Source organism: Cydia amplana, chromosome 19, assembly GCF_948474715.1.
Source record: "Cydia amplana chromosome 19, ilCydAmpl1.1, whole genome shotgun sequence".
Classification (NCBI taxonomy): Eukaryota; Metazoa; Arthropoda; class Insecta; order Lepidoptera; family Tortricidae; genus Cydia; species Cydia amplana.
The window spans coordinates 3,545,270-3,571,146 of NC_086087.1; the positions used below are offsets into that span (position 1 = coordinate 3,545,270).

The 25,877-nt window shown below is 38.3% G+C and overlaps 2 protein-coding genes and 1 non-coding gene across 3 annotated transcripts in view; all 3 read right to left on the bottom strand.

Annotated features, from left to right (window-relative positions):
- Positions 1-1,505: 1,505 nt before the first annotated feature.
- Positions 1,506-4,321, bottom strand: LOC134657110 (KIF-binding protein-like). Its single transcript, XM_063512663.1, has 2 exons — positions 4,300-4,321; positions 1,506-2,431 (listed from the first exon to the last, which is right to left on the bottom strand). The coding sequence occupies exons 1-2, from the start codon at positions 4,319-4,321 to the stop codon at positions 1,506-1,508; spliced, it is 948 nt and encodes a 315-aa protein (XP_063368733.1).
- Positions 4,322-13,165: 8,844 nt separating this feature from the next.
- The window catches only part of LOC134657259 (somatomedin-B and thrombospondin type-1 domain-containing protein), a 69,859-nt gene continuing 57,147 nt past the window's right edge, over positions 13,166-25,877 (bottom strand). Inside the window, exons 2-5 of the mRNA XM_063512837.1 lie at positions 23,675-23,869; positions 23,251-23,374; positions 15,389-15,465; positions 13,166-13,371 (exon numbers count right to left, since the gene is read on the bottom strand). Coding sequence (XP_063368907.1) covers positions 13,172-13,371; positions 15,389-15,465; positions 23,251-23,374; positions 23,675-23,869 — 596 coding nt within the window. The 3' untranslated portion in view covers positions 13,166-13,171. The remainder of the gene's footprint in view (positions 13,372-15,388; positions 15,466-23,250; positions 23,375-23,674; positions 23,870-25,877) is intronic.
- Positions 25,012-25,084, bottom strand: Trnaf-gaa (transfer RNA phenylalanine (anticodon GAA)). The gene has a single exon. It is a non-coding gene; the product is annotated as a tRNA-Phe (tRNA).

A 25,877-nucleotide genomic window follows, 5' to 3' on the forward strand; every position in this document is an offset into this window, starting at 1 on the left:
AAATCGCATTATATGTACCTATGCGGCATCTATTCTGATATATGTCAGCGGACTGCAAAAAGAGACACTAACAGTGAATTAAAACTGAATGTGGTTAGACTTTGAGGGTGTTTTCTTTTGTTGGTACGCACACATTCATTCATTCATTAATTCATTCATTGTTCTTTTTCCGACGTTCAAAAGGTTTATTTGGAACTATTCAACTGAAGAGTGACAACACAAAATGTATTAATTAATGGGGAAACACCTATTTACGACATTTTTACGAAATGTATTTAAGGCCAATGTGGCTAATTCTGTCATAGGGACTATTCCGTCCATGAGCGTATGCGTGCGATGAAATTAAGGATCAATTTTGTTAGTTGTTCGAGAAAAACGCTTGTAGACGGAATAGTCCCTGTAACGAAATTAGCCACATTGACCTTACCTTAAAATAAAAGTAGGTAACTCTATCTGTTTGTCTGTCTGTATTTTAGTATCTATGAAGAGGAAGGACATAGCATATTTCTCTATTTTTCAATCATCATCATTCCAAGCAGACAAATTCGCGGGCCGAAGTTTGATATATAAATAAAAATAATAAAAGGGCGGCCATCCTACAGTTGAAAAATTATGAATATTAGATAAAGATAAAAGATTTTTATTCGTGACGATCACAAAACATGTACCTACGAACATGTACAGACAACAACAGCAACATGTACTAACATGTGCAGACAAAAACAACAAGAAAAGAAGAAATCAATAAGTGTGCATCACGAAATGGACCCAACTCAGCATACATAATGATAGCTATAAAGCCAGCGCTGGTCTTTCGTATTATGATGTAAAAAAAAAAGTTAAAATGTCGTCCATCTCCCATTCAATTGCCCGATATCTGTCGTCAACAAGCTATTAATCATATTTGTTTCTTTCTTTATTCATATTCATACCCATTAATCACTTGAATTGAATTTATCTCTCGGAAACAGCGAAATGGGAAACAATGGGGTCTACCTTTTATAAAGCAATAAGTTATTAGTTCCCTCCAGGACCACAAAGTTGAATTCCTAAAATGTTGAAATCCCAAAATGTTGGATTCTCAATATGTTGAATAATGTTTTCACGGATATCACTGATATCAGACTAAATCAATAGGTAGGTAGGTTAGGTTCGTTAGGTAGCTTCAGATGTCCGAAGGGCAAACCGCCTAGAAATAGGAGTCCCGCGAAGCGGGGCTCCGTTTAGTTACGTTCAAGTCAAAGTCAACATTTTGGGATTTCAACATTTTAGGAATTCAACTTTGTGGTCCTGGAGGATTAGTTCTACTAGCTTTTGCCCGCGACTTTCCTCAGCGTGGAATAAGTAATGGTAGCTTATTTATTATCAAATCTACTTTTTATTGATTCCCCATAGAACATTCAACATTCCTTGTTTGAGAGACAGTTCTGTAACGCCTATAATAATAATAATAATAAAACAGGCATAGTTATTCTTACTTCACCTGCAATATATCAAGTCTTCTCTTATGATGACCATTCAAAGCTCAGCTGACTCATTTCAGATACTTTCGGTTCTCCGAGCTGGCCACTGAGTCTAAACAATTTCCCGTTCAAAGCGGTGGCGGCCTCCATCTTCCTCAGAAATATGTTCTTCGAAGACGTGTTCAGCGTTCTCTCTGTCAAGGTTTTATTAGACGCAGAGTCCAGGGAATTGATGATGGAATCCGCGTCCTCGTCTAAGTTCAAGATATTTGTCTGGGACTCCTCTCTCCACAATTTCTGGAGGTTCAACGCCATCAGTTCTAGCTGCACTTGCGACAACTCGCGAATCACGTCAATCTGAACGGACATCACGGTATCACCGGCCTTGAGAAGGGAGTTCAGAGTCTCCAGCACTTCGGCACGGCGCTTCTGTATATTGTATTGGTTATCAATATTCTTTTCGAAGAACGCCAAGTGCTCGTACAACTCAGCCAGCTGGAGAGAACAGGATATGTACTGCGTCGGGTGCTGCTCGAAGTCGTAAAAGTGTTTCGTGCGCATGATACATTTATGTGTGAAAGAGAATAGCTTGCGCGCCTCTTCTATACTGTTTACAAACTGTGCAGGCACCCTCGCTTCTATCTCCTTTAAATCTAGTGAACCGAAACAGAAAATATTGTCCGACGGCATATCCCCTTGCGACTTCTCAATCTCTCTCTCAGACTTCTCCGGTTCCATGTTCACCGTTTTCCAAAGATCAGCCTTTGGATTTCCTTCAGCAAAATACTTATCCAGAACATGCTTCTTGGATAGTTTGAATAACGTCAAACCGTATTTGACGAAATGGTGACCTACTTCGAGGAAATGAACCTCGAAATCGGCTTTCTGCAGCACGAACTCTTCAGGCATCAGTTTGCAGTTGTCGTGGCAGGTTCGAAGGATGTGGTACGCATCTTGAGAGACTCTCGCTAGGTGGTTGGATCAAGGGTCAGATGCAGAAGGCGGTGATCTTGGACACGGCGCGGATAGTCCGCCGGTTCCTCTCTCTGCAGCCCTGACCACCGGCAGCTTGGGTCTTGCCCCGCTGCTGGCGGCACCCTAGGTTAGGTTTTTTATAATATGTTTATAAGTATTTTGTATTGTTTTTGTAAGTGTTTTTGTATTTTATTTTTATATCCATATTATAAATAACCTAATCTAAGAAATTAAATGAATAAAGGAAATAATAATAATGTGAGCCTATATGCGTCCCACTGCTGGGCACAGGCCTCCTCTCATGCGCGAGAGGGCTTGGGCTATTGTCCCCACGCTAGCCCAATGCGGATTGGGGACTTCACATACACCTTTGAATTTCTTCGCAGATGTATGCAGGTTTCCTCACGATGTTTTCCTTCACCGAAAAGCTAGTGGTAAATATCAAATGATATTTCGTACATAAGTTCCGAAAAACTCAACGCCTATAAGTAAGTATAAAAAATAATGGCAATAATTCAATTTGAGCACATATATGCTTATCAATTATCAGGCATTGCACCAATTATCTCATTTCCACCCCGCTTTACACCTCTCTTGATTTCCGGGTTAAAATCAACCTTTGTCCTTCCTCGGGACTCAAACTAGTTCTATACCAAATTTCAACTATGTAAATTGGTTCAGCGGTTGAGGTAACAGATAGACACACTAAAATAATATATGGATTTGCCACTCTTTCTAACAAATATTCTTCGAAACAGAGGGTTACATCTTTCCCCCGTTTCCTCAGTTTGTAATTATTTTGTGGCAAAAGTTTGTACTTAAGAACAATTTACTTTTGTGCTTAAATAATGGGAGTTGTTAATAAAATAATGGAGATTTTGTTTATTTGTATGCAGGAACATTCAACCAAGTTTCTGGAGACTTAAGTTACTTACGTACGTAAATACAAGTGTGTTATTAAATTATTTATATTTAATTATTATTTTTTTTTGCCTTTTGGGCACCTTTGCGCCTGGGATGACGCGGGGTGGGATATTTGACTGACTGCTGACTGCTTTGTTTTTGACTTGTGTTTTTTTATATTATGTAATTTGTAGAAATGTAGTATGTAATTATGTGATATATTTTTATTATTAAAGTAATTTTGGTGTAATGTTTTAAATTGTAATACTTACCCTTAATTGTATTATAAACATTGGTACCGAATTACTGGTACTTTTGAGATTCAAAATGCTCACAAATTCACAGAATTTACAAAGTTCTTGTGGTTTCCAACAACTGTATAGTCTAAGTACTGTTGCTGGTATTTAAATCTTCTTTATCGGACAGGAAAGGGCTATTTGAATGAATTATACTGTGTTTTTGTAACTTGGCGGTCTAATAACTCTTAGTAAGTACTTAAGGTATTAAAGTACCCAAATATAGAGTGATTCATGAGACGTATAGAAAAAATAATGGACACAAGTGCCATTGTAAATTAATATTAGTAACAATCAAGTCTTGGTGGCTCAGATGGCAGATCACTGGAGTATCGATCCAGAGGCCGTGAGTTCAAGTCTCACCCAAGACAGTAATGTTTCTACTTTTAAATTTATTATATCGATGGCGCTTACGCCACACAGCGTCGCGCGGCATTGTATTTATATCGGAGCATCATTAATAATGACGTAAGCGCCATCGACAACAAGGTCCCTTTTCATAGATAACGTCACAAATGTAGGTAATTTAAACTCTTTAGTAACTAAAACAAGCGTACAGTTTTATAATGCATTTATTATAACATTGTATTTACACAAGTCGTTGAGGATATGTATTCACAAACTATTGTACTTATCTATATTTTATTGTAAAAATTAATAACCTAATACTAAATTATGAGTCATTATAACTAATTTTTATTTAAAATATTTAAGTAACGTATTTAAGTAATATTATTTTTAGCAAAGCTCCAAGCACTAGTATATACCTGCTCTATATATACTTCATAGGTATTTATTAAAAAAGAAATATAAAACTGATAAAAAACATTTCTTAATATTTCTATAAGTTTAAGAGCCGTCAAATTTATATTAAAGAGAAAGCGGCTCAAATTACTTAATTTTCACAAAAAATACGAAACTTATAGACGCCTTTGAAAACAAGTCTGAAACTAGTTAAATGACAAAGACATATATTCATTAATTATAAGAAAGTATAGCGGCAGTCAAACCAAAGTCTATTATTATCAGTAAAATACCTATAAAATTTCTATTATCAGTAAAATACCGCTCTTTCCGCGATTTTATATCAGACATTTTATTTCTTAACACAATGTGTTACCTGTTAAATTTGAAGCACGAATTTACTAAGACTTTACAAATCTTATAAAATAAATTAATATTCGAGTGATTCGATCATATGTTGTTTACATCTTAAAATGAGACATCAGACATCACGAAAAATAATTGTGTATCCCATGGACCTAGAATATTACGGACAGAGTTTCGCTTACAACACAACTGTGATTCCAACATCCACCAGTTTCATAGTATTTACGCGTGACACACACACATTGACAGCCCACATCCACCAGTTTGCCCTCAGACGAATCGAAACGTCATTGAAGTAAACATGTCGAAGAAAAATATAAAATATGCCGGCATCCGTAGTAAAATCCTGCTAGAATTGTACCGATCGAAAGAAAAAAAGTCACGGAATAACTTTTCATACTTAAGTTTATCAATTAGTACGTAAATTCACGATAATTTGTTGTTTATAAATTATCAAACTGCAAAACAGGAGTGTGACCAGTAACATGAATAGGGTAATTTCCCGAAAGTAGGGTAATTAATACCCTTCTTATTAAATCATTATGTATTAAGAGATCATTTAGGTAAATAGTTAAATTATTGATTGTGCATTTCAAACTAGGTCGGTATGGTAATTTCCCGATACTAAGGAGATTAGACGCTTACATGCATGTTTGATAGTTAACGTTTGTTTGTTATGTATTATAATTTTTTTGTTGAAAACCAGATATGTTTCAAGTTAAATGTATAAATTAAAAAAACATGACGAACTGATTTCATTACGATGCTAAGTATCATTAGGTATTGAAAATAATGTTTGCACAAAGTAATTGTGCAATATTGCACATTTTCAAGACCTATAAAATCAGATACGTACACGCCTTTTTTATTGTCTAACGTAAAACTGTCCTAATTTTTTTATTTGAAAACAAGGACGATATTAAAAATAATTGTTTCACCATTAGGGGAGAATTTGTGTTACATGGTAACACTCGTCTACACGCACACATTCAAACCGTCCGCCATTGCAGTGTCACAGTTTGTCTTAGGTGACAGTCCGTCCGTAATATTATAGGTCCATGGTGTATCCACTCTAACCCAAAAGAATTCCTACAATGCAGATTGTTGTCTAAAATAAACACGACGCGACGCAGTCTCACCGCAATATGGACCATAACAGTAACATTTAGTTTTAGTATGCAAACTGACGGCGACACAGATAAGAATAAAGGATGACTCACGTTCACAGACAAGACATCCTCTAGACTGAGCATACTAGCGCTACCCCCTCTGCCACAAATATACGGTAGTTTTACTCCATCTTCGAGTCAAAGTGTCTTTGTGTGACGTCCGTGTCTTTGAACGGACCAATCACAGCACGGGACTCGCTCACCCCCGTATTTTTGGCAGCATCGGTTTCATGAAATAATTGCTCTAAACTCCGTCTAGAGAATTCTAGTCTATGCTCACGTTAGACCGGGCCGAACGGGCCGTATCCGGGCCGGAGCTTCCGGCGCTTACTTTTCTATGACAGATGACAGGTGATCACGTAGCATCACGTGTTCACGTGTCACGTTCCATAGAAAACGAAGCGCCGGAAGCTCCGGTCCGGACACGGCCTGGTCTAACGTGAGTCATGCTTAAGGGTGACTCACGCTAGACCAGTCCGAGCCCGGACGGAGGCATCCGGAACGTCATTTTCAGCGCCGGAAGCTCCAGCCCAGTCTAGCGTGAGTCATCCTTAACTCGTCACAGACGAACTCGTCTATTATTTGAACTTGTGTTCAAATAAGTACTAGACGGAGCACATAAGACTATCGAGGTCAAACACTAAATATTCATAAATGAAACGTGTAATATGGCTATAACTAATCCTTAAAGTTAGTTACTAAACTATATAAATGCAAATTCAGTCAAACTAATTTGAAGTAAACTGATGAAATAATATCCAACTTGTATATTTTTCGTAGCATTTGCTACGCGCCTACGTTGTAGTACAGTAGATACGTAGATGTCTACGTTACGATTTCAATAAATATAAGTATTCAAAAGTATTTTTTAGTGACACATGTGTTAATTTTATTTTCTACCCACCAATTCAATATTCAAATAGACTGCTAAATCAAATTATGAAAATAATACAAACTATAAAATCAGGTCTATGTTTACATTTAAAATAATTTTCATTTACTTTGAAAATCATTTTAAATATGAGCCCATGGTGTAATATGGCTTTAGGTGGTTTAACCTTTAACCGCCGTAGACTGATATATAAGACATACAAAATCGGGCTCATTTCGCCGCTGTCTGATAAATAAGACAAAACTTCGTGTAACCTCGTACCCCCCGGCGACACGAGCATGCTCGATGACGTATTCTATGGCGGTTAAAAGGTTAAGTGTCTCAGTAAAACGAATAAGCTAGGCCAATGTGTCTAATTCCGTCATAGGGACTATTCCGTCCACTAGCGTTTTTCTCGAACAACGAACAAAATTGATAATTTCATCGACAAAACAGCGATTGCTTTTAGTTTCATCAATCAAAATCAGATGGGTATTTTCCTGCGATTTAACGTCAAAGAAATATACGCTCGTAGACGGAATAGTCCCTATGACGGAATTAGCCACATTGACGTTACAGGCAATTTTGGTAATAACTCGAGAATTAATGACTGAAACCAGCGACAGCAAAATTGGCTTTATACCCCGCTCTGAGTAGTTATTAATGAAGGTTTGATTCCTAGTCGACTGCGATTCGATACGTTGACATTGAAGCATGGATAGTTAATCGAACTGACATTGAAAGCTTAATATTAATGGGATTGTGGTTTCATAGAATGGGTGAAGGTTTTCTAAATCATCATCATCATCTTCCTCGCGTTGTCCCAGTATTTTGCCACGGCTCATAGGAGCCTGGGGTCAGCTTGGCAACTAATCCCAGGAATTCGCGTGGGCACTAGTTTTTACGAAAGCAACTGCCATCTGACCTCCCAACCAAGAGGGTAAACTAGACCTTATTGGGATTAGTACGGTGTTGAAGGTTTTCTAAATATAAACTTAGAAAGTCAATTCCAAAGTTCATCGTGTAAACCCCTAGTGTAAATTACATTCGATAGCGTGACGAGCGATCGCGTTTATGTTAATTTTAGTATGGGATTTTGAACAGCGCGCCAAGCGGGATGTTTAGGAAACTCAAAATCTGTTGTGTGCCGGTTCTGTACGTTAGTAATAATTTAATAGTTCAATGGCTAAGGTAGATATTTTAGCCCCATAGTCTGATACGTTAATTTTGGTGCTATCTACTTATACAATACGAAATATACCTAGTTAAACATCCAATTGGGTAACGCACTGTTTTGTTTTGTTACCAACAGCAAAAAATTATCGCTTTACGCATCTGAATATACCTATGTACTATGTGTTCTTAGTGAGATATATCCAAGGAAACATCTGTATCTATGCATGTGTGTTCAATGACTGTTTCTTATATGATTGTTTCTGTGTTATCTCCGAAATATATAAATAAAAACCGGCCAAGTGCGAGTCGGACTCGCGCACGGAGGGTTCCGCACCATCAACAAAAAATAGAGCAAAACAAGCAAAAAAACGGTCACCCATCCAAGTACTGACCCCGCCCGACGTTGCTTAACTTCGGTCAAAAATCACGTTTGTTGTATGGGAGCCCCACTTAAATCTTTATTTTATTCTGTTTTTACTATTTGTTGTTATAGCGGCAACAGAAATACATCATCAGTGAAAATTTCAACTGTCTATCACGGTTCGTGAGATACAGCCTGGTGACAGACGGGCGGACGGACGGACGGACAGCGGAGTCTTAGTAATAGGGTCCCGTTTTTACCCTTTGGGTACGGAACCCTAAAAAAAGCTAAATTATTTTCGATCCACTAACAAACTATTCCGCTCAACTAAGTAAAAGCTTTATTTAGAATTCAGTTAGTTTATTGGATGCAATAATACATTTTAAACTAAGCTGCCATAAAAACGCACGTACAGTCAATATACTTCAATCGAACTGGCAATAAATATCGAATCCCCTGAAATTTTAATGCTTATTTATTTTCCTCGTGCCCAATCGACTGCGGGCGAATGGGAAGAAAGCCAACAAAATAAAAATATGACGAAAACGTATGTGCTTTATAAAATAAAACACGATTTGTGTGAAATATTGTTTTACGAGCCGATTGTGTTCGCTTTTACTGAATACAAAATACCCATTTACAGTCCGACGAGAAATTATAGAAATTATAAACTGGCAACACTGTAATCAATATCTAAAACGGGACGGCACTACCATATTGCCACTTTTAATTTCTTTACGGGCAACAGAAATTGTAGAAATTAAAAAAAGCGGCCAAGTGCGAGTCGGACTCGCCCATGAAGGGTTCCGTATTTAGGCGATTTATGACGTATTAAAAAAAAACTACTTACTAGATCTCGTTCAAACCAATTTTCGGTGGAAGTTTGCATGGTAATGTACATCATATATTTTTTTTAGTTTTATCATTCTCTTATTTTAGAAGTTACAGGGGGGGGGGGAGACACATTTTAGGTACCACTTTGGAAGGGTCTCTCGCGCAAATTATTCAGTTTAGAAAAAATTGATATTAGAAACCTCAATATCATTTTTGAAGACCTATCCATAGATACCCCACATGTATGGGTTTGATAAAAAAATAATTTTTTGTTTCAGTTCTAAGTATGGGGAACCCCCTAAATTTATTGTTTTTTTTTTCTATTTTTGTGTAAAAATCTTAATGCGGTTCATAGAATACATCTACTTACCAAAGAAAAGTGGCTGTGACATACGGACTGACAGACGGACAGACAGACAGACAGACAAGACGAATCCATAAGGGTTCCGTTTTTTGCCATTTGGCTACGGAACCCTAAAAACAAACTATAACTACTAGATATAGCATCCTCCAGGAAGGTATAGAGCATGTGAATTCCGACGTGTCTTTTTATAAAAAAAATATTGAAAACGCTTTAATAAAAATCGTTTATATTAGTTATGATAGCAAAAAAATGTAAAAAGATATAATATATGATTTATAATTCCAAGATATTTGCTGTGACTTATTTTTCAATGGTGATTTTTAATAAAAAGATCGCTTACCTTCTTTCTAATGCTAAAAAAAAAAAAATAATAGTACTTATATTTTACGATAAGCGGGCGTTTTTCTTTTGTCCCCTACACTTTTTTTTTCAAATTTGGGATTTTTTATGTTATTTCTACTCAGAATCACGAGCTCTTTCTATCCTAGTAGGAGAAAAAAAGTGTCCTAAGGTATTTATTTCCATTACGTCACCATTTTTCATAGACTTTGTATGGCGGTCGCGGAATGAAAAGATCGAAAAATGTATGGAAATTTTGGGACACTTTTTTTCTCCTATTAGGATAGAAAGAGCTCGTGATTCTGAGTAGAAATAACATAAAAAATCCCAAATTAAAAAAAAATGTGTAGGGGACAACAAAAAAAAAACGCCCAAGCATAATGTTTCATTTCGCATTCTTACCTCGCCTCTGGGTCTGACATTTTTTTGAACAATAGCCCTTTATATGTTTGAAATAAAGTTATCAATGAACGTATTACGACCGCAGAATGGCGAGCGAAATAAAAAAATTCTATGTCCATTATCATCAATCATTCTTATCAGGTCGATATGCTTTTCATGCTGACATGGGGCATTATCTATGAAAAGGGACCTTATTGTTAATGGCGCTTACGCCACACAGCGTCGCGCAGCATTGTATTTATATCGGAGCATCATTAATAGGTAATGACGTAAGCGCCATCGACAACAAGGTCCCTTTTCATAGATAACGTCACACATGGAGGCTTACATTAAGTACAAAATGAGGCAAGAGTAATAAAAGCAATTTTATAACAAGGTATGTAACAATAGTAGATTGTTAACCAAGGGGTGAAAGGCACTCATTTCTGCCGAGGTAGTTTGGTGCTCGATCGCAGTGGGAGCGCCAATAGTCCGAGGCTGAAATGATGCCTTTCACCCGAGTTAAACACTCTACTTTTCATTTCGAATACGAGGAAATTAAAATGCATACCTAGTGATTTTAAAAAACATGACAGAATAATTTTTTATGCTGTTTCTTTCTTTCAATTATATAACAATTTAAGTAAAATAATCGTTATTTATGGAATGGGGAGTTAAAAATCAGAATGGAAATCGTATAACAAATCCATTTAAAACCAAATTTCAATTGTTTTAAAACAATGGAAAAAAATCTTACTTGGAAAGTTAAATGCTCTAGGGCAGAAACGTATCACTTTCTGCACACCTTCTAGAACAACGATGACCTTCTTTCAGAGCATGAGAAATGAAAACGACTTATCCTACTATCTCGCTACTTTAAGAATTTGTAACAATGCTTTTGGGTCTATATAGTCCGGCAAGAAATTGTAAAATTATTGAGGGCGCCACTTCCTACGTAACTGTCACATTTTTGAAGTAAAATGCGTAAACATGGCAACAATATAAGTAGTATGGATTTTTTTTGTTCAATTTTATTTATTTTCTACTATTTTATGTCGCACTATACACTGCATCCTTTAGGCTGAAGTAAATTGAACCGGTACATAATATAGTCTGAGAAACACACTTGTCAGTCAGTATAAGAACTAGGAAAATTATACTCATCCCTTTCTTTTGGGTGCTGTGCTACAAGCGTAAAACAAAGACAGTATGATTTTCTCTGTCTATGTTTGAAATGAGACAGTCCTGGACCAAACCACAGAATAAATAATAGTACTAGGCACAGAAGATTCACTCTCTAACAAAACGCGTCTATTACGACAGATATGACCGCTAGATGGCGCAAGCGAGCAAGCGTCCGTTCCGTAGCGGTGCGCGGCAACTACTATGGTTAGACCCCAAAATTGGTGTGGGCCGCATGTACTTGTTGGAACTTGTAGCGACGCGACGAAATCGCGGAGTGAGCCATGCCTGGCCAAACTATAGATCCGTATAGATTACCAACTTCCAGACTTTTTATTCGAGTGGAACGCATCCCTTACCCACTGAAGCATAGTACCTGTCATATACCTACTTATCTAGTCTAAACCTAGCAGATCACGCCCAAACGGTTTTCAGCCCTAACCTCATAGAGTTAAAGTTTGTTTTTAGGTGAAGCGCCGTGGTACGTGGATTGATTGAAGTTGGATACTTTGTAAAATCAATGGGAGCCCGAAGAATGGGACTGTTCTGAAACTGCATTATAACTTCATAAGGGTTCGAAGTTTGCGGTTATAAAAATAGATACGCGATTTAGAGTGGCGCTGTAACTTCTTTTTGATGGTTTTCCAGTCCACACGTTTAGGTTAACAACTAATATGACCACTTTTTTGTGAAGGATGTAGTTTATTTTAAGTATGTTTGTTTTATTGTAGGAGTGAAGTACAAATAAGTAATGTTAAAGAGTTAGTTACATTTAGAAAAGTATATAAGAATTATTAGATCAAAATTAATATTTAGTAAATACTATAGACAGTATTTAATATACTTGGTCAAGCAGATCTTGTCAGTAGAAAAGGCGGCAAAATTGAAAAATGTAGGCGCGAAGAGATATCGTCCCATAGAAAATTTGAATTTCGCGCCTTTTTCTACTGACAAGATATCTCTGCTTGACCAAGTATACCTACGAATATTTTTTTTTTCGCACAATAAGTACTATTAGAAAAGTATAACCAGTATTTTAACCTTTTTAACAGACATATTAGAGCGCGACGCAGTAGTGATGACTCTGTCACTTGTACCCACGACCCCACGAGTTTTTTTTTTACATTACCTACTGTGGATTAAAAAAAAGTTTACTCATACAGGGCACTAATGGATCACATTAACATTAAAGTTTTTCACCAAAAATTGATTACCTTAAAGCCAACTAAGACAAGCCAATCTAACCTGATGTAATTGAATGTCAAACAACTCATACATTACAAGTTAATCTAGCTAAGCATTTACACGAATATGAAGTTAGGGTTGGCGCAGCAGTGGTCGCGCTTGTCGGGGCTGCCGGCGCGCTGCCACTTGCCGCGGCAGTGCGGCGCCACCAGCGCGCAGAAACGTGTGGAGTGCCCGGTGACGCCGTGACCACCGCACTGCCATTTTAGTTTTATATGGTTTTCTGTACTTATTAGAAAAGTACAACCAGTATTTTAACATCTTTAACAGACATATTAGAGCGCGACGCAGTAGTGATGATCTGACTCTGTCACTTATAACCACGAGTTTTTTTACAATGATGTGGATTTATAAAAAAAGATACTCATACAGGGCACTAATGGATCACATTTTACCAAAAATTGATTACCTTAAAGTCAACTAACACAAGCCAATCTAACCTGATGTAATTTAATGTCAAACAACTCATACATTACTAGTTACTCGTAATCTAGCTAAGCATTTACACGAATATGAAGTTAGGGTTGGCGCAGCAGTGGTCGCGCTTGTCGGGGCTGCCGGCGCGCTGCCACTTGCCGCGGCAGTGCGGCGCCACCAGCGCGTAGAAACGTGTGGAGTGGCCGGTGACGCCATGACCGCCGCACCGCCATTTTAGGTCGCGACGAAGCGCTGCGGCTTCGCAGAGTACACACACTTTCTCGCCTGCAACAAATGGAATTCGTTTAAGTTTTTTCTTAAATTAAATGCTTATAAAGTTATAATCCGGAAGACTGCGGGTCACTTCTGGATGAGATTAGCTCAGGACTGGGACAAGTGGCGTACTAGAAGAGAGGCCTATGCTCAGCAGTGGGCGATAAAGGGCTGATATGATGATGATTATGATGATAAAAATTATACTGTTTACAACGGTGCTGAGCAAAGTACGGCCCGCGGGCTATCTCCGGCCGGTTTATCTGGCCACGCCCGGCGGTCCTTCAAAATAATTAGTATATGGCCCGCGAAATGCATTTTAGCTGCAATTCTGGCCCTCCTCTGAAATTTATTACAAAAAAAATTGTGGTCTCCCATAAAAAAAGTTCGCCCACCACTGATTTACAAACTGAAAATAAACATTATAAACATATATTAGCAAATTTGTCTTTTGCGTGTTTCATGAAATAAACTAGAGATCTCCAAGCTTCATTTTAGGTAGTACCTACCTACTTAATTTGCAGACTCCTATGAACCTGTTTCATCTCGGGTCTTAAATGTCTTTTACCTGTTTTTTTCAGCATCCATATCGATACCTATCTTCCTCATTAAGCTCTCAAAGCCAGCGCTAGGCATATTTATTATAAAACCGCATGGGAAATTGGTGTATTTATAAATACAAACAGCCAAAACGTGGTCAACAGCATTAACTGAGAGCCGAGAGTAATTTCAGGAAAGTAAAATCAATTTGCAATTTAAAATGAAAATTCGGGCCCAGTTTCGTGAAGAATTAATTCAATAGTTGTGCGCTTAATGAATTCTGAAAACTTTATTGAATAATGAAAATATTTAATAAAGGTCATTTATATTTTTCGTAGCTAATAAATATTTGTAATAAACGAACAGATTTATTTTATGTTATTTGCATTAACACCGCGATATAAGTATCTTATGAATTGCGGTTTTTCGTGCAGCTAAAATATAACAAATCTGTATTGAAATGAAATCAATATCCGGTGCCGACCAAATTTCCGGTCAAAATGGAGGTTAGCATAGAATAATCCGATCAACGAGGCACAACAGAATGTCACTGTTATTAAGGTTTATGGCAATAGGGATGTTCCAGTACCACTACCATCAGTTTGACACTGACATAAACGCCATCGAGAACGTAATTTACTTTCTATGCATCTCGTTTGCACTAATATGCGAGTACGAGCGAGATGTATAGAAAGTAAATTACGTTCTCGACGGCGTTTATGTCAGTGACAAACTGATGGTAGCCGTACTGTATTTAAAATAAATTCTTTCACACCATGGACGAAATAAAACGCCAGATAATTACCTATTAGAAAAACGTAAACAGCAGTTATTTTTGACACATTATATTTAACATATCGGATAGAACTAAAAATGTAGGTGAACTTCATCTAATAAACCTGTAATTATTTCAAATCGCCTTTAAATACATAGGTAGTTGAAATTCATAAATAGCTTGACATAACCTTAAGGAAACTTAAATTTTTAGGAAGAATTTTTGTCCATCCCGTGCGTAAATTTTTTCTACGACTTGATTCAAGTCTCTTTTAGTTTAGCTGAATTACAAAACGAAAAAAAAATTGTTTTACCGTAATTTTAGTACTAAAAAGTTACATTTCTAAATACCTTATATTACAACGTTTTACAGTGCATATATGGCCCTTTAAATTTTCGACATGCGTATGCGGTAACTAGCACTATACGTGCGTACGTATAGTGCTAGTTACCGCACCAAGGCGGTAAATTAGCACCATATGTACTGTAATAGTACATTACATACCTAGGGAGGTGAATTCGTGAATGCTCCAGATCGCAGGTGTTTGTGGCCCGAACCGAAGGTGAGGGCCATAAATATGCGATCTGGGGCATTACGAATTACCGCCCGTGGTTTGTCTAAAGTTTTACGTCTTGCTTTGGCCAGGAAATGAGATTTTCTCCTCGCGTAGCGGGGACGTAAGGCTATTTATGAATTTAACTCAAAAAGCCATACCTTCTCTCAGCGCCTTGTAGTCCGAGTCCAGATGGCAAGCTTTCGACACCTTGGTCACTTGGAATTCCACGCAGTACCTGCAACAATTACCGACTGTCAAAATGGGAATGACATTTTACAAGCTTTTATTTAACTTGCAGGAGTTGCTTGTCGACCGCCATCTTGGTGACATCAAGTCGTGATTAATTTCTTTGTTTTTGCCTATTAATGTTGTTTAAAGTGTAATACTGATAGCTTATTATACAGTAAACTAATAGGGAAGTGTGTGGATAATGAAGAATTCATCTTGATACGAGTTTAATCACCATTCTGGCGTCAACGCCAGGTAGCCCCTCGTGGCCCTTGTAAACTCCAGCTAGGTATCGCCTTACAAGAGCTCATAATATATCCGAACAACGTCGTGCTCTACGAGCATTTGGTATTTCTAGGTACCTCTAAAACTTGGCTGGCCCTAGAGGTCATAATTTTATAGTTTTATATACCGTACACTGGCTGAAGTTTATTTATTACAAATAATATTAATTCGATCCCACGTGGGATCCACTTTGAAGTTGGCGAAATCATCGACAGTATCGATGGAGCCATATTACCCAAAGATTGATTGATTAATTAACTTGCAATGTGTGTAACTATGTATGTACGGGACTAATCTTGCAAGTTAAAGTTCCCGGTTTCCAATGAGGCTGCAAATTTGTATGTTTGGATGACACTGCAATATTATGATAACATGGAACTGATGATGGCGACAGGAGGTGGCCATAGGAACTTTGCGATAAAACAACGCAACTTAATTGGGTTTGGGTTTGATAGTAGTAGCCTGTTAACATCCACGACCCAGGAACAAACATCTGCGCTCAACACACAAATTAATGCCCTTAATACCGGAATTATTGGAACTCGTCTTGCTTCGTAGACAGGGTCAATACCAGTGTTGGCCGAAACGTTAATGCAATTGAAAATGTTGGCAATTAACCATTATAAATTGAACCGTAAACTGTAATCGTCCGTTACGGTTTAAGGTTCAATTTATAATGGTTAATGGCTAACATTTTCAATTGCATTAACGTTTCGGCCAACACTGGTCAATACCGACTAGTAGCCGTCACATTTTAACAAGTATGTTAGTATGTAACTCTTGACACTGTGGACGATAAAAGTTGTACAATCATATATCCGTACGGGATATATTTATATCCTACTACAAGTATCCTATTGTACAAGTTTTACTTAGTTTGGGGCTAGCTTGACCCGTATAAATTGTCCCCAAATTAATAAAAAAAACAGTCAATCAACGCGTGACCTTTAGATTTTAGATAGACCCCTTTCGTTAGGTATATTTCTTTTGAGGTATCGTAAAATGGGGTGAGTAGGGGCAAAACTGACATTCAAACCTCGATAACATTTTATTTTTACATATGCAAACTGAATGGTGTATATAATAAGTGTTCCGGACGTTTGTATTTTAGTTTTTATTTTATTTTGGGTAGTTCCATTTCATAACTTTGACGATAAACAGGAAATCCCACCTCACCCCGTAGTCCCTCGTAATTGGGGTGAGATGGGATTTCATACAAAGGTGATTTTGGAAGCTTGTTGGATCGATTATTTTTATTATGAGTATTACTACTATAGCTCCATTTTAAATTGGAATAGGTACATTATTTTTGTAGCAGTAGCCTTAAAATCCCATCTCACCCCCCTTTAATCCCTTCTCTCCCCATTCATAACCCAACTCTCCCCGCGAACCCTACTCACCCCATTTTACGGTACCTGCTACGTATATATCAACCAAAATTTTACTCATAAAAAGTCTAGGTTAGTTAGGCAAGTAAAAATCAAGTAAAAATATGCCTTTCCGTGTCCGAAAGTGAAAGAAAGGGCTCCCACTCTTTGGAAAGAAACAAGAAACTCGTTGAAAAGAAATGCGCATTGGCAGGTTTCCTTTGTTCGCAACTACCGCAAAATGTTAAATAAAATATAGTTTACTTTAAATTTCAACTCCATTTACTATGAAGAATATGGCGCTTCCATACATTATCTCAAATAAGCAAGTAAAATACCGCCCAGTGGGGTAAGTGGGAAAAGATCGGGTAACTATAGACAATATTTAATTGAGCTAGTTGAAAAATTTAGGTTTGTTTTGTACCCTAAGCTGGAATTCTGATTCAAAGATTGTAAAAAGTAGGCGGTTGTCAGCCACGTTCATACAATTGGGTAATATTTCCTTAGTAAGTAAGTAAGTAATCATTTATTGACAGATTGTGCATGTCAGTTTACAGATTTTACAAAATTATTAGATTGGTTAGTTTAATGTTACCCTTGCTATCCCGACTTATCACACTCGACGGTAATCTGTTGTCTAAAACCGGCTTGTAAATAAATACTTGTATGTATTGTCAGGCGTGGCTCACTCCGCGATTTCGTCGCGTCGCTACAAGTATGTGCAACCCACCCAAATTTTGGTGTCTAGCCATAGTAGTTGCCGCGCGCCGCTACGGAACGGACGCCTGCTCGCGCTTGCGCCACCTAGCGGTCATATTTGTCATAATAGATGCGTTTTGTTAGAGAGTGAATCTTCTGTACCTGGTACTATTATTTTATTCTATGGTATTGTGTACCTACTAAATGCTACGACAATAAATGGCGCCTACGCCAGCTCAGCAAAACAAAACCCCCTTAACGATAAATCAAAGTAAACCCGCACTTTACGAGCAGGCTAACCAATATTTACGATATCCCAAAAACTTGATACTATCGGCACATCGCGAAAATAGGTTGACGATCCCTGACAACAAACAAGAGACCTCCCAAACTGTGTGTTACGACACATCAAGGTTTACGATCGCTGCGGGGTGCGTAACTAAAATAACATGAGAAAAACGAAATCGTAATACATAACTATGCCTTCGATACTTGTTTATAGAGGATGTTACAATAAAAGCTGGGAAATAGGGAATAAGGAATATTACACGAAACTCTGCGTAGGGGGCGCCACTTCCCAATCCGTCATAATCTAAAGATAGCATAGCGTCGGACGGTGTGTAATACAAATCCCTATAAAGCAGCGCGGCGACTGCCGGGCGGCGACTGCCGGGCGGCGACTGCCGGGCTGCGACTGCCGGGCGGCGACTGCCGGGCTGCGACTGCCGGGCGGCGACTGCCGGGCTGCGACTGCCGGGCGGCGACTGCCGGGCGGCGACTGCCGGGCGGCGACTGCCGGGCAGCGACTGCCAGGTCGCGGCAGTCTCTTGCCGACGCTTACCTTAAGGTTCTACGGTCTACCGCAAACGAGAGAGTCGAAATTTTGTTAACTAACCTCTCTATCACTCTTGCATATTCGAGCGATAAAGAGGCAGATAGCTGAGTATCAATTTTCGCGTTTCCCGGTAGGCCCTTTGTAAACAAACCGTCTTGTTGTATCAATGTCATATTTGATTGTCTGTGAAAACTTGTCAAAAAACAGTTTAAGGCACAGGATGTATAAGTTACTCTATGGGTTACGATGGGGGCTAGTGCTGCACTCTGGCGGCAAAACATTGCAGTAATACCCCCCATTGCCGGACGAGTGTGATATAAAAGGCCGAAAGAGCGAGTAATGCATTTTTTGACAACCACTTGGATCTTGGAGAATCCAAGAGATTCAGGAAACTGGATTTTTAGGGTTCCGTAGCCAAATGGCAAAAAACGGAACCCTTATAGATTCGTCATGTCTGTCTGTCTGTCAGTCTGTCTGTCCGTCCGTATGTCACAGCCACTTTTCTCCGAAACTATAAGAACTATACTGTTGAAACTTGGTAAGTAGATGTATTCTGTGAACCGCATTAAGATTTTCACACAAAAATAGAAAAAAAAAACAAAAAATTTTTGGGGTTCCCCATACTTCGAACTGAAACTCATAAAAATTTTTTTCATCAAACCCATACCTGTGGGGTATCTATGGATAGGTCTTCAAAAATGATATTGAGGTTTCTAATATCATTTTTTTCTAAACTGAATAGTTTGCGCGAGAGACACTTCCAAAGTGGTAAAATGTGTGTCCCCCCCCCCCCGTAACTTCTAAAATAAGAGAATGATAAAACAAAAAAAATATATGATGTACATTACCATGTAAACTTCCACCGAAAATTGGTTTGAACGAGATCTAGTAAGTAGTTTTTTTTTTATACGTCATAAATCGCCTAAATACGGAACCCTTCATGGGCGAGTCCGACTCGCACTTGGCCGCTTTTTTCATTTTTGGAGGCTTCTTAAGCACCATAAGATTATAAGTTTTTTTTTTCTTTAACTACGAGCACATAAAAATCTTAAAACTTCTTAGACTAAATTCAGATTTCAAAATGAAGTAGATTTCTATCCTACCGAGTGCGCCAGTAATTATTACTTTTCCATATGTTCTTTAAAACGTTTTCGAATTTGGAAAATCAGAAAGAAATAACAAGCAATTTTTAAATTTACAAAGACGGGGAGAAGATTCGTCTCAAAGATAAAAACTAGTATAAGTACCATTATCAGAAATTTACTGAGTGTCTTACTCATCTCTTTCTAACGAGTCATGTTGGATAGAGAAGTAGAATACGCTTTCTCATTGTGACTTGCCGTGTAGTCTGTTAACCGCACTGATTTATGACTAGACTGACCGGGGACGGGGTTTTGGGGACCGAACGGCCTACCTTAAGTCCCTTAAGGTATCGTTCAGATCCAGACAATTCCAGCATTACTGTTAAAACACCATGCGCAGTAATGCGGCGCGATATTACATACAAGGTATCTCAAAGATACTCTAGTATACATATAAATGACGCAAAATTTGGCTAAGGTACAGAATAAATAATAGAACACGACAATAATAAAATAATATAGGTACAGAAGATTCCACTCTCTAATAAAACGCATCTGCTACGACAGATATGACCGCTAGGTGGCGCAAGCGCGAGCTGGCGTCCGTTCCGAAGCGGTGCGCGGTATTTACTATGGCTAGACACCAAAATTGGTGTGGGCTGCGTGTACTTGTAGCGATGCGACGAAATCGCGGAGTGAGCCACGCCTGGCTAAAGCTTGAAGAAACACTGTATAAAGCAAAATTTCTCGCAACAAAACCTCCATTTTAGCAATCAAAATGGCTGCTTAGACAAATATTTGCGTTGTTTCACGCTTTTATGCCTCATAACATCATATTGTTGTCGTACTTGGCTTAGGTGCAAATATAATAAACCACTCAAGACATTTTGCTTCTTACTGTATAAAGAATAAGGTATGTAATTGGATGAGTCTAGTAGTAGTTTTCTGCAAGCTATTGCTTATATTTGTATGAGGCGCAGGTTTGTTTGTGCTAATGTTTTGGTTAGAAAGGGTTATTAATATTATAGGGTAATTTAGTTGGTGATGTGATGTGAATAGTTGTGATATTATACTTATGTGTTAGTAGAAGTATTTAATATTTAAGGCATTAGTTAGTGCCACAAAATGTAAATAAAAAAGCGGCCAAGTGCGAGTCGGACTCGCCCATGAAGGGTTCCATATTTAAAGGGGATTTATGACATATTAAAAAAAAACTACTTACTAGATCTCGTTCAAACCAATTTTCGGTGGAAGTTTACATGGTAATGTACATCATATATTTTGTTTAGTTTTATCATTCTCTTATTTTAGAAGTTACAAGGGGGGGGGGGACACACATTTTACCACTTTGGAAGTGTCTCTCGCGCAAACTATTCAGTTTAGAAAAAAAATATATTAGAAACCTCAATATCATTTTTGAAGACCTATCCAATCTATCCATAGATACCCCATACGTATGGGTTAGATGAAAAAAAAATTTTAGAGTTTCAGTTATAAGTATGGGGAACCCCCAAAATGTACTGTTTTTTTTTCTATTTTTGTGTGAAAATCTTATTGCGGTTCACAGAATACATCTACTTACCAAGTTTCAACAGTATAGTTCTTATAGTTTCGGAAAAAAGTGGCTGTGACATACGGACGGACAGACAGACATGACGAATCCATAAGGGTTCCGTTTTTTGCCATTTGACTACGGAACCCTAAAAATCAGGCCGCTAACATCAATTATGACAATTCAATCAACAAACTCAATTAACTCTATTCTAGACGCACATGCCAACATCATTATTGTAAACTAGCGACTCGCCCCGGCTTCGCACGGGTTAACAAATTATACATAAACCTTCCTCTTGAATCACTCGTCTATCTATTAAAAACACCGCATCAAAATCCGTTGAGTAGTTATAAAGATCTAAGCATACATAGAGATTAGGGACAGACAGACAGCGGGTAAGTTACAACACTTCCAACAGAGCACAGATTTTGATAAACTGAAATATCTGCTTAGGTATGCTAGGTGCATGCATAGGCCTAGGTTTATAGGCCGTTAATTAGGTATCCTAATTAGGTACGTAGGTATATTGTCTGCGTCAGGCAGTGTCCGCTGGTTACGTGCTAATTAAGCACACAAAATGTAGCTTAGTTTGATTATACCGGATTTCCCGCTGCTAACAGGGTTGCCACAAAAAACGTTTAACGTCAGCGTCGTATTTATAGTTTGTCAAAGGACTGTCTCATTTCAAGCATAGACAGAGATAATCATACTATCTCTGTCTTACACTAGTATTAGCACCTAAAAGAAAAGGATGAGTAGGTATAGCTTTTTTGTTTTTATTTACTGACAAATTTGGTTTGACCAACTATAGCATTTTTTATACATTAAGTATATTATTTATATAATATCGTAGTTATATAATATCGTATTATAAATAATAACAATTAATGCAACCTGACCTAATCTCACTTTCATCTTTCTTGTACATGAGTAAATTGGAAATTAAGTGCATGTGCAACTCTCACAGGAGGCTATTCATAAATTACGTCATTTCAACTGGGGGGGGGGGGGGGGGGGTCTGGATATCGGATGATGGTACCATGAAGTAGGAGGAAACGGGGTCATTCGAAGCATGATTTTTGGATGATTTTAGGGGGGGTCTCAAAAATCGACAAAAATAGATGACGTAATTTATTATAATAATATAATATCGTATTATAAATAATAACAATGCAACGTAACCTAATCTCGCTTTCATCTTTCTTGTACATAAGTAAATTGGAAATTAAGTGCAAGTGCAACTCTCACAGGACAAAAAGTAAGCTTTTTATCTAGTAAGTGCCAACCCTAGCAAATATCGAATTTTGCGTCGGACACGATTTATATATAAAAGCTTACTGAGTTACAATGTTGGCTTTTGTTATTAATAATTTATAATTCATTGCCGTTTCGGTAGTTTGTTTATTCTGCGCCGGACACCCAGAACGACCTATGTTTTGTGAATGTTTACTATTTTAAAACATAAACAAAATAGTGGTGAATCGGCCATTTTGGATTTCAGTTGGTTAACAAATTTTAAACTTTACTCAATTTGTTACATACGTAAATGGACTTCTGTTAAGTAAATGATGTTTTTGTATTCATTTTCTGATCCTGATTTATGGATGGCGTAAATTTATTTTTAATAGGTATATCTCGGAAATTCGTGAAATTCATGCGACAAGAGCGGGTTTCGTATGGCAACGGTAAAATTGTTTTTATAAAACTTTGATGGGTTTTCTTACTCGGCACGAAAACCGTCCTTTCGGTAGGCAACTGAACTGTGTAAAAAAACAATGCCTGTGTTCCACAGATTGGTGACTAAGCCCCTGCGGCGGTATCATGGTCGCATTTTTATCACCTGTCATACCATGCGTCACTTTTGCACTTACATATTTGTTAGAACATGATAGACATGGTGACAAATGATAAAGAGCCGACCATCTTAGCCCTACTGAGTTGAGTGTAGCTTTAGTAGGTTCGAACTCACTCTCTATGCGCGTTGGCTTCAGGGTCATCCGGGTTGCGCATACGCAGGTTCTTACGGATGTCGGAGGTCGCGTTGAAGTGGCGGCTGACGGACAAAGCGCCGGGCAGGATCATCGCCGTCTCGTCTGCAACAATGTAAGTAGTGTAAAAATGTAATGGCCATGAGATCTACATAGATATTCATTTGACGAGAACGCCAGGAATTTCAGGAATGCTAACCAAATGGAGCACAGACGGCTTCCACGCATTTTTACGAAAGATATAAGATAATATAAGATAGGATAAAATAAGATAATCATTTATTGCATAATTAGAAGGTGGCGTACATGTGGGACTGCGGTTAGTTTGTAATTTTTTTTTGTGCGTTCCTATCATCCTATCCTCCTTTATATCTTTCCGTTTTTAATTCTAAGAACACGTCTTACCCCGCTGCATCAGCATGCTGTCATGCGGACATCCCTGGTGCTCCTGGCACGCGCGACGTTGCACCAGCGAGGGGCAATGGCGGCCGCCTCGTGCCGGGGAGCGAATCACGCGGCGCGTGCGCACCATGCTGCCGGCGCCGCAGCGCGTGTCGCATGTCGACCACGAGCCCCAAGGCGACACGTCGCAGTCGACCACTGGAAGAGAAATGGGTTGTTAGAAAAAAATGTTATTTACTCCTGACAATAGGCTTAATGACAAGTTTTTTTTTATACCACATCGGTGGCTAACAAGCAGTCACCGTAGCCTATGGACGCCTGCAACTCCAGAGGTGTTACAAGCGCGTTGTCGACCTTTTAAAAACCTATACACAGCAGCTGCAGCTCTCTGTATATGCTACAGAAAGGTAACATGGTAAACCAATAAAAACAAAAAGCGGCCAAGTGCGAGTCGGACTCGCCCATGAAGGGTTCCGTATTTAGGCGATTTAAGACGTATAAAAAAAAACTACTTACTAGATCTCGTTCAAACCAATTTTCGGTGGAAGTTTACATGGTAATGTACATCATATATTTTTTTTAGTTTTATCATTCTCTTATTTTGGGGGGATTATACAGGGGGGGGGGGGACACATTTTACCACTTTGGAAGTGTCTCTCGCGCAAACTATTCAGTTTAGAAAAAAATGATATTAGAAACCTTAATATCATTTTTGAAGACCTATCCATAGATACCCCACACGTATGGGTTTGATGAAAAAAAAATTTTTGAGTTTCAGTTCGAAGTATGAGGAACCCCAAAAATTTATTGTTTTTTTTCTATTTTTGTGTGAAAATCTTAATGCGGTTCACAGAATACATCTACTTACCAAGTTTCAACAGTATAGTTCTTATAGTTTCGGAGAAAAGTGGCTGTGACATACGGACGGACAGACAGACGGACAGACAGACAGACAGACAGACAGACATGACGAATCTATAAGGGTTCCGTTTTTTGCCATTTGGCTACGGAACCCTAAAAATGTCCGTTCAAGCTGTGTCCTGCCGCAACTTTGGGAACAAATCAAATTAAGTACCGTAAAATGGAGTGAGTAGGGTTCGCGGGGAGAGTTGGGTTATGAATGGGGAGAGAAGGGATGAAAGGGAGCAAAATTGCATAGGTATGTAAAAATAAAATGTTATCGAGGTTTGAATGTCAGTTTTGCCCCTACTCACCCCATTTTACGGTATTTTATTAAATATTTTGATTTGTGTGTTTTAAGTAGTCACACTACTGTATAATTAGGTAAGTATAAACTGTAATAGATGTCATATATTCAAGAAAAATGACGAAGCACTGGATGGTGAAGGCCGGATTCGAACCGGCGTCTTTAGCAATTCAGGCTAACGCCTTGAACCGCTTGGCCACCCCGCCACGGCGGAACCGGTCCCAATTTCTCGACTATATACCATCTTACTAAGACTAGGCGTCTTTGAACAACTCTAAGTGTAAGGCCTGATTGGACGCTCGAGCTGGAGTCGCAGCGGGGCGGGGCGTGCGGCGTGCATGTTAAACAAATGCAAACGTATAGGAGCGGCCTTAGTGCACGCTGCTCAAATTACTCCTGACCCCAACGCCACGCTGCACGCCCCGCCGAACGCTCCGCTTCGAGCGTCCACTCAGGCCTTAGCAAGCAATATGCGCTTGAATCTCCTATACGAATTCCTTACGGAACCTCCAATCATGATACCCGGACCTAAACCCAAGTTTCATTAATTATGACAACTGTGTCTTGCCCTCTGACCTCTGATTCGATTGCCGACAGATGTTGCAAATGTTGGGGTCAAATTACAAGTATTTGATCCAACTTCGACTGATTGCATTATGACGGTTCAATTTCTAGTTTGGGCAGAGCGAAAACTAGATTCCAAAGGACTATTAAGAAACTCTCTAAGCTTCTACATTTCTAACCCTCTTCTAATTCGATTTTTAAAGTACGCGGTAGGCTATTTGGGTTTATTTGGTTTTCGCATTGTATTATTTTTTCTGCACCGAAAAGTTAAAAACTATAGTTTGGTATCTCAAACATATTATTCCATTTTAAGTTTGTTAGTTTAGTTATTATGATGTAATTGAATAATATAATCTTTAATAGAAAAAAAACCGACTTCTCTAACTACTAGCCTAACCCACTTAACGGTGCTTATACTTTATTTGGTAATATGTA

Bases quoted from the DNA above. Each gene is read 5' to 3' on its own strand.
- LOC134657110 (XM_063512663.1), bottom strand. From the start codon at position 4,321: ATGACTCATAATTTAGTATTAG. The intron at 2,432-4,299 runs GTTATTAATTTT...CCAACCACCTAG, and splicing joins GACTCATAATTTAGTATTAG to CGAGAGTCTCTCAAGATGCG.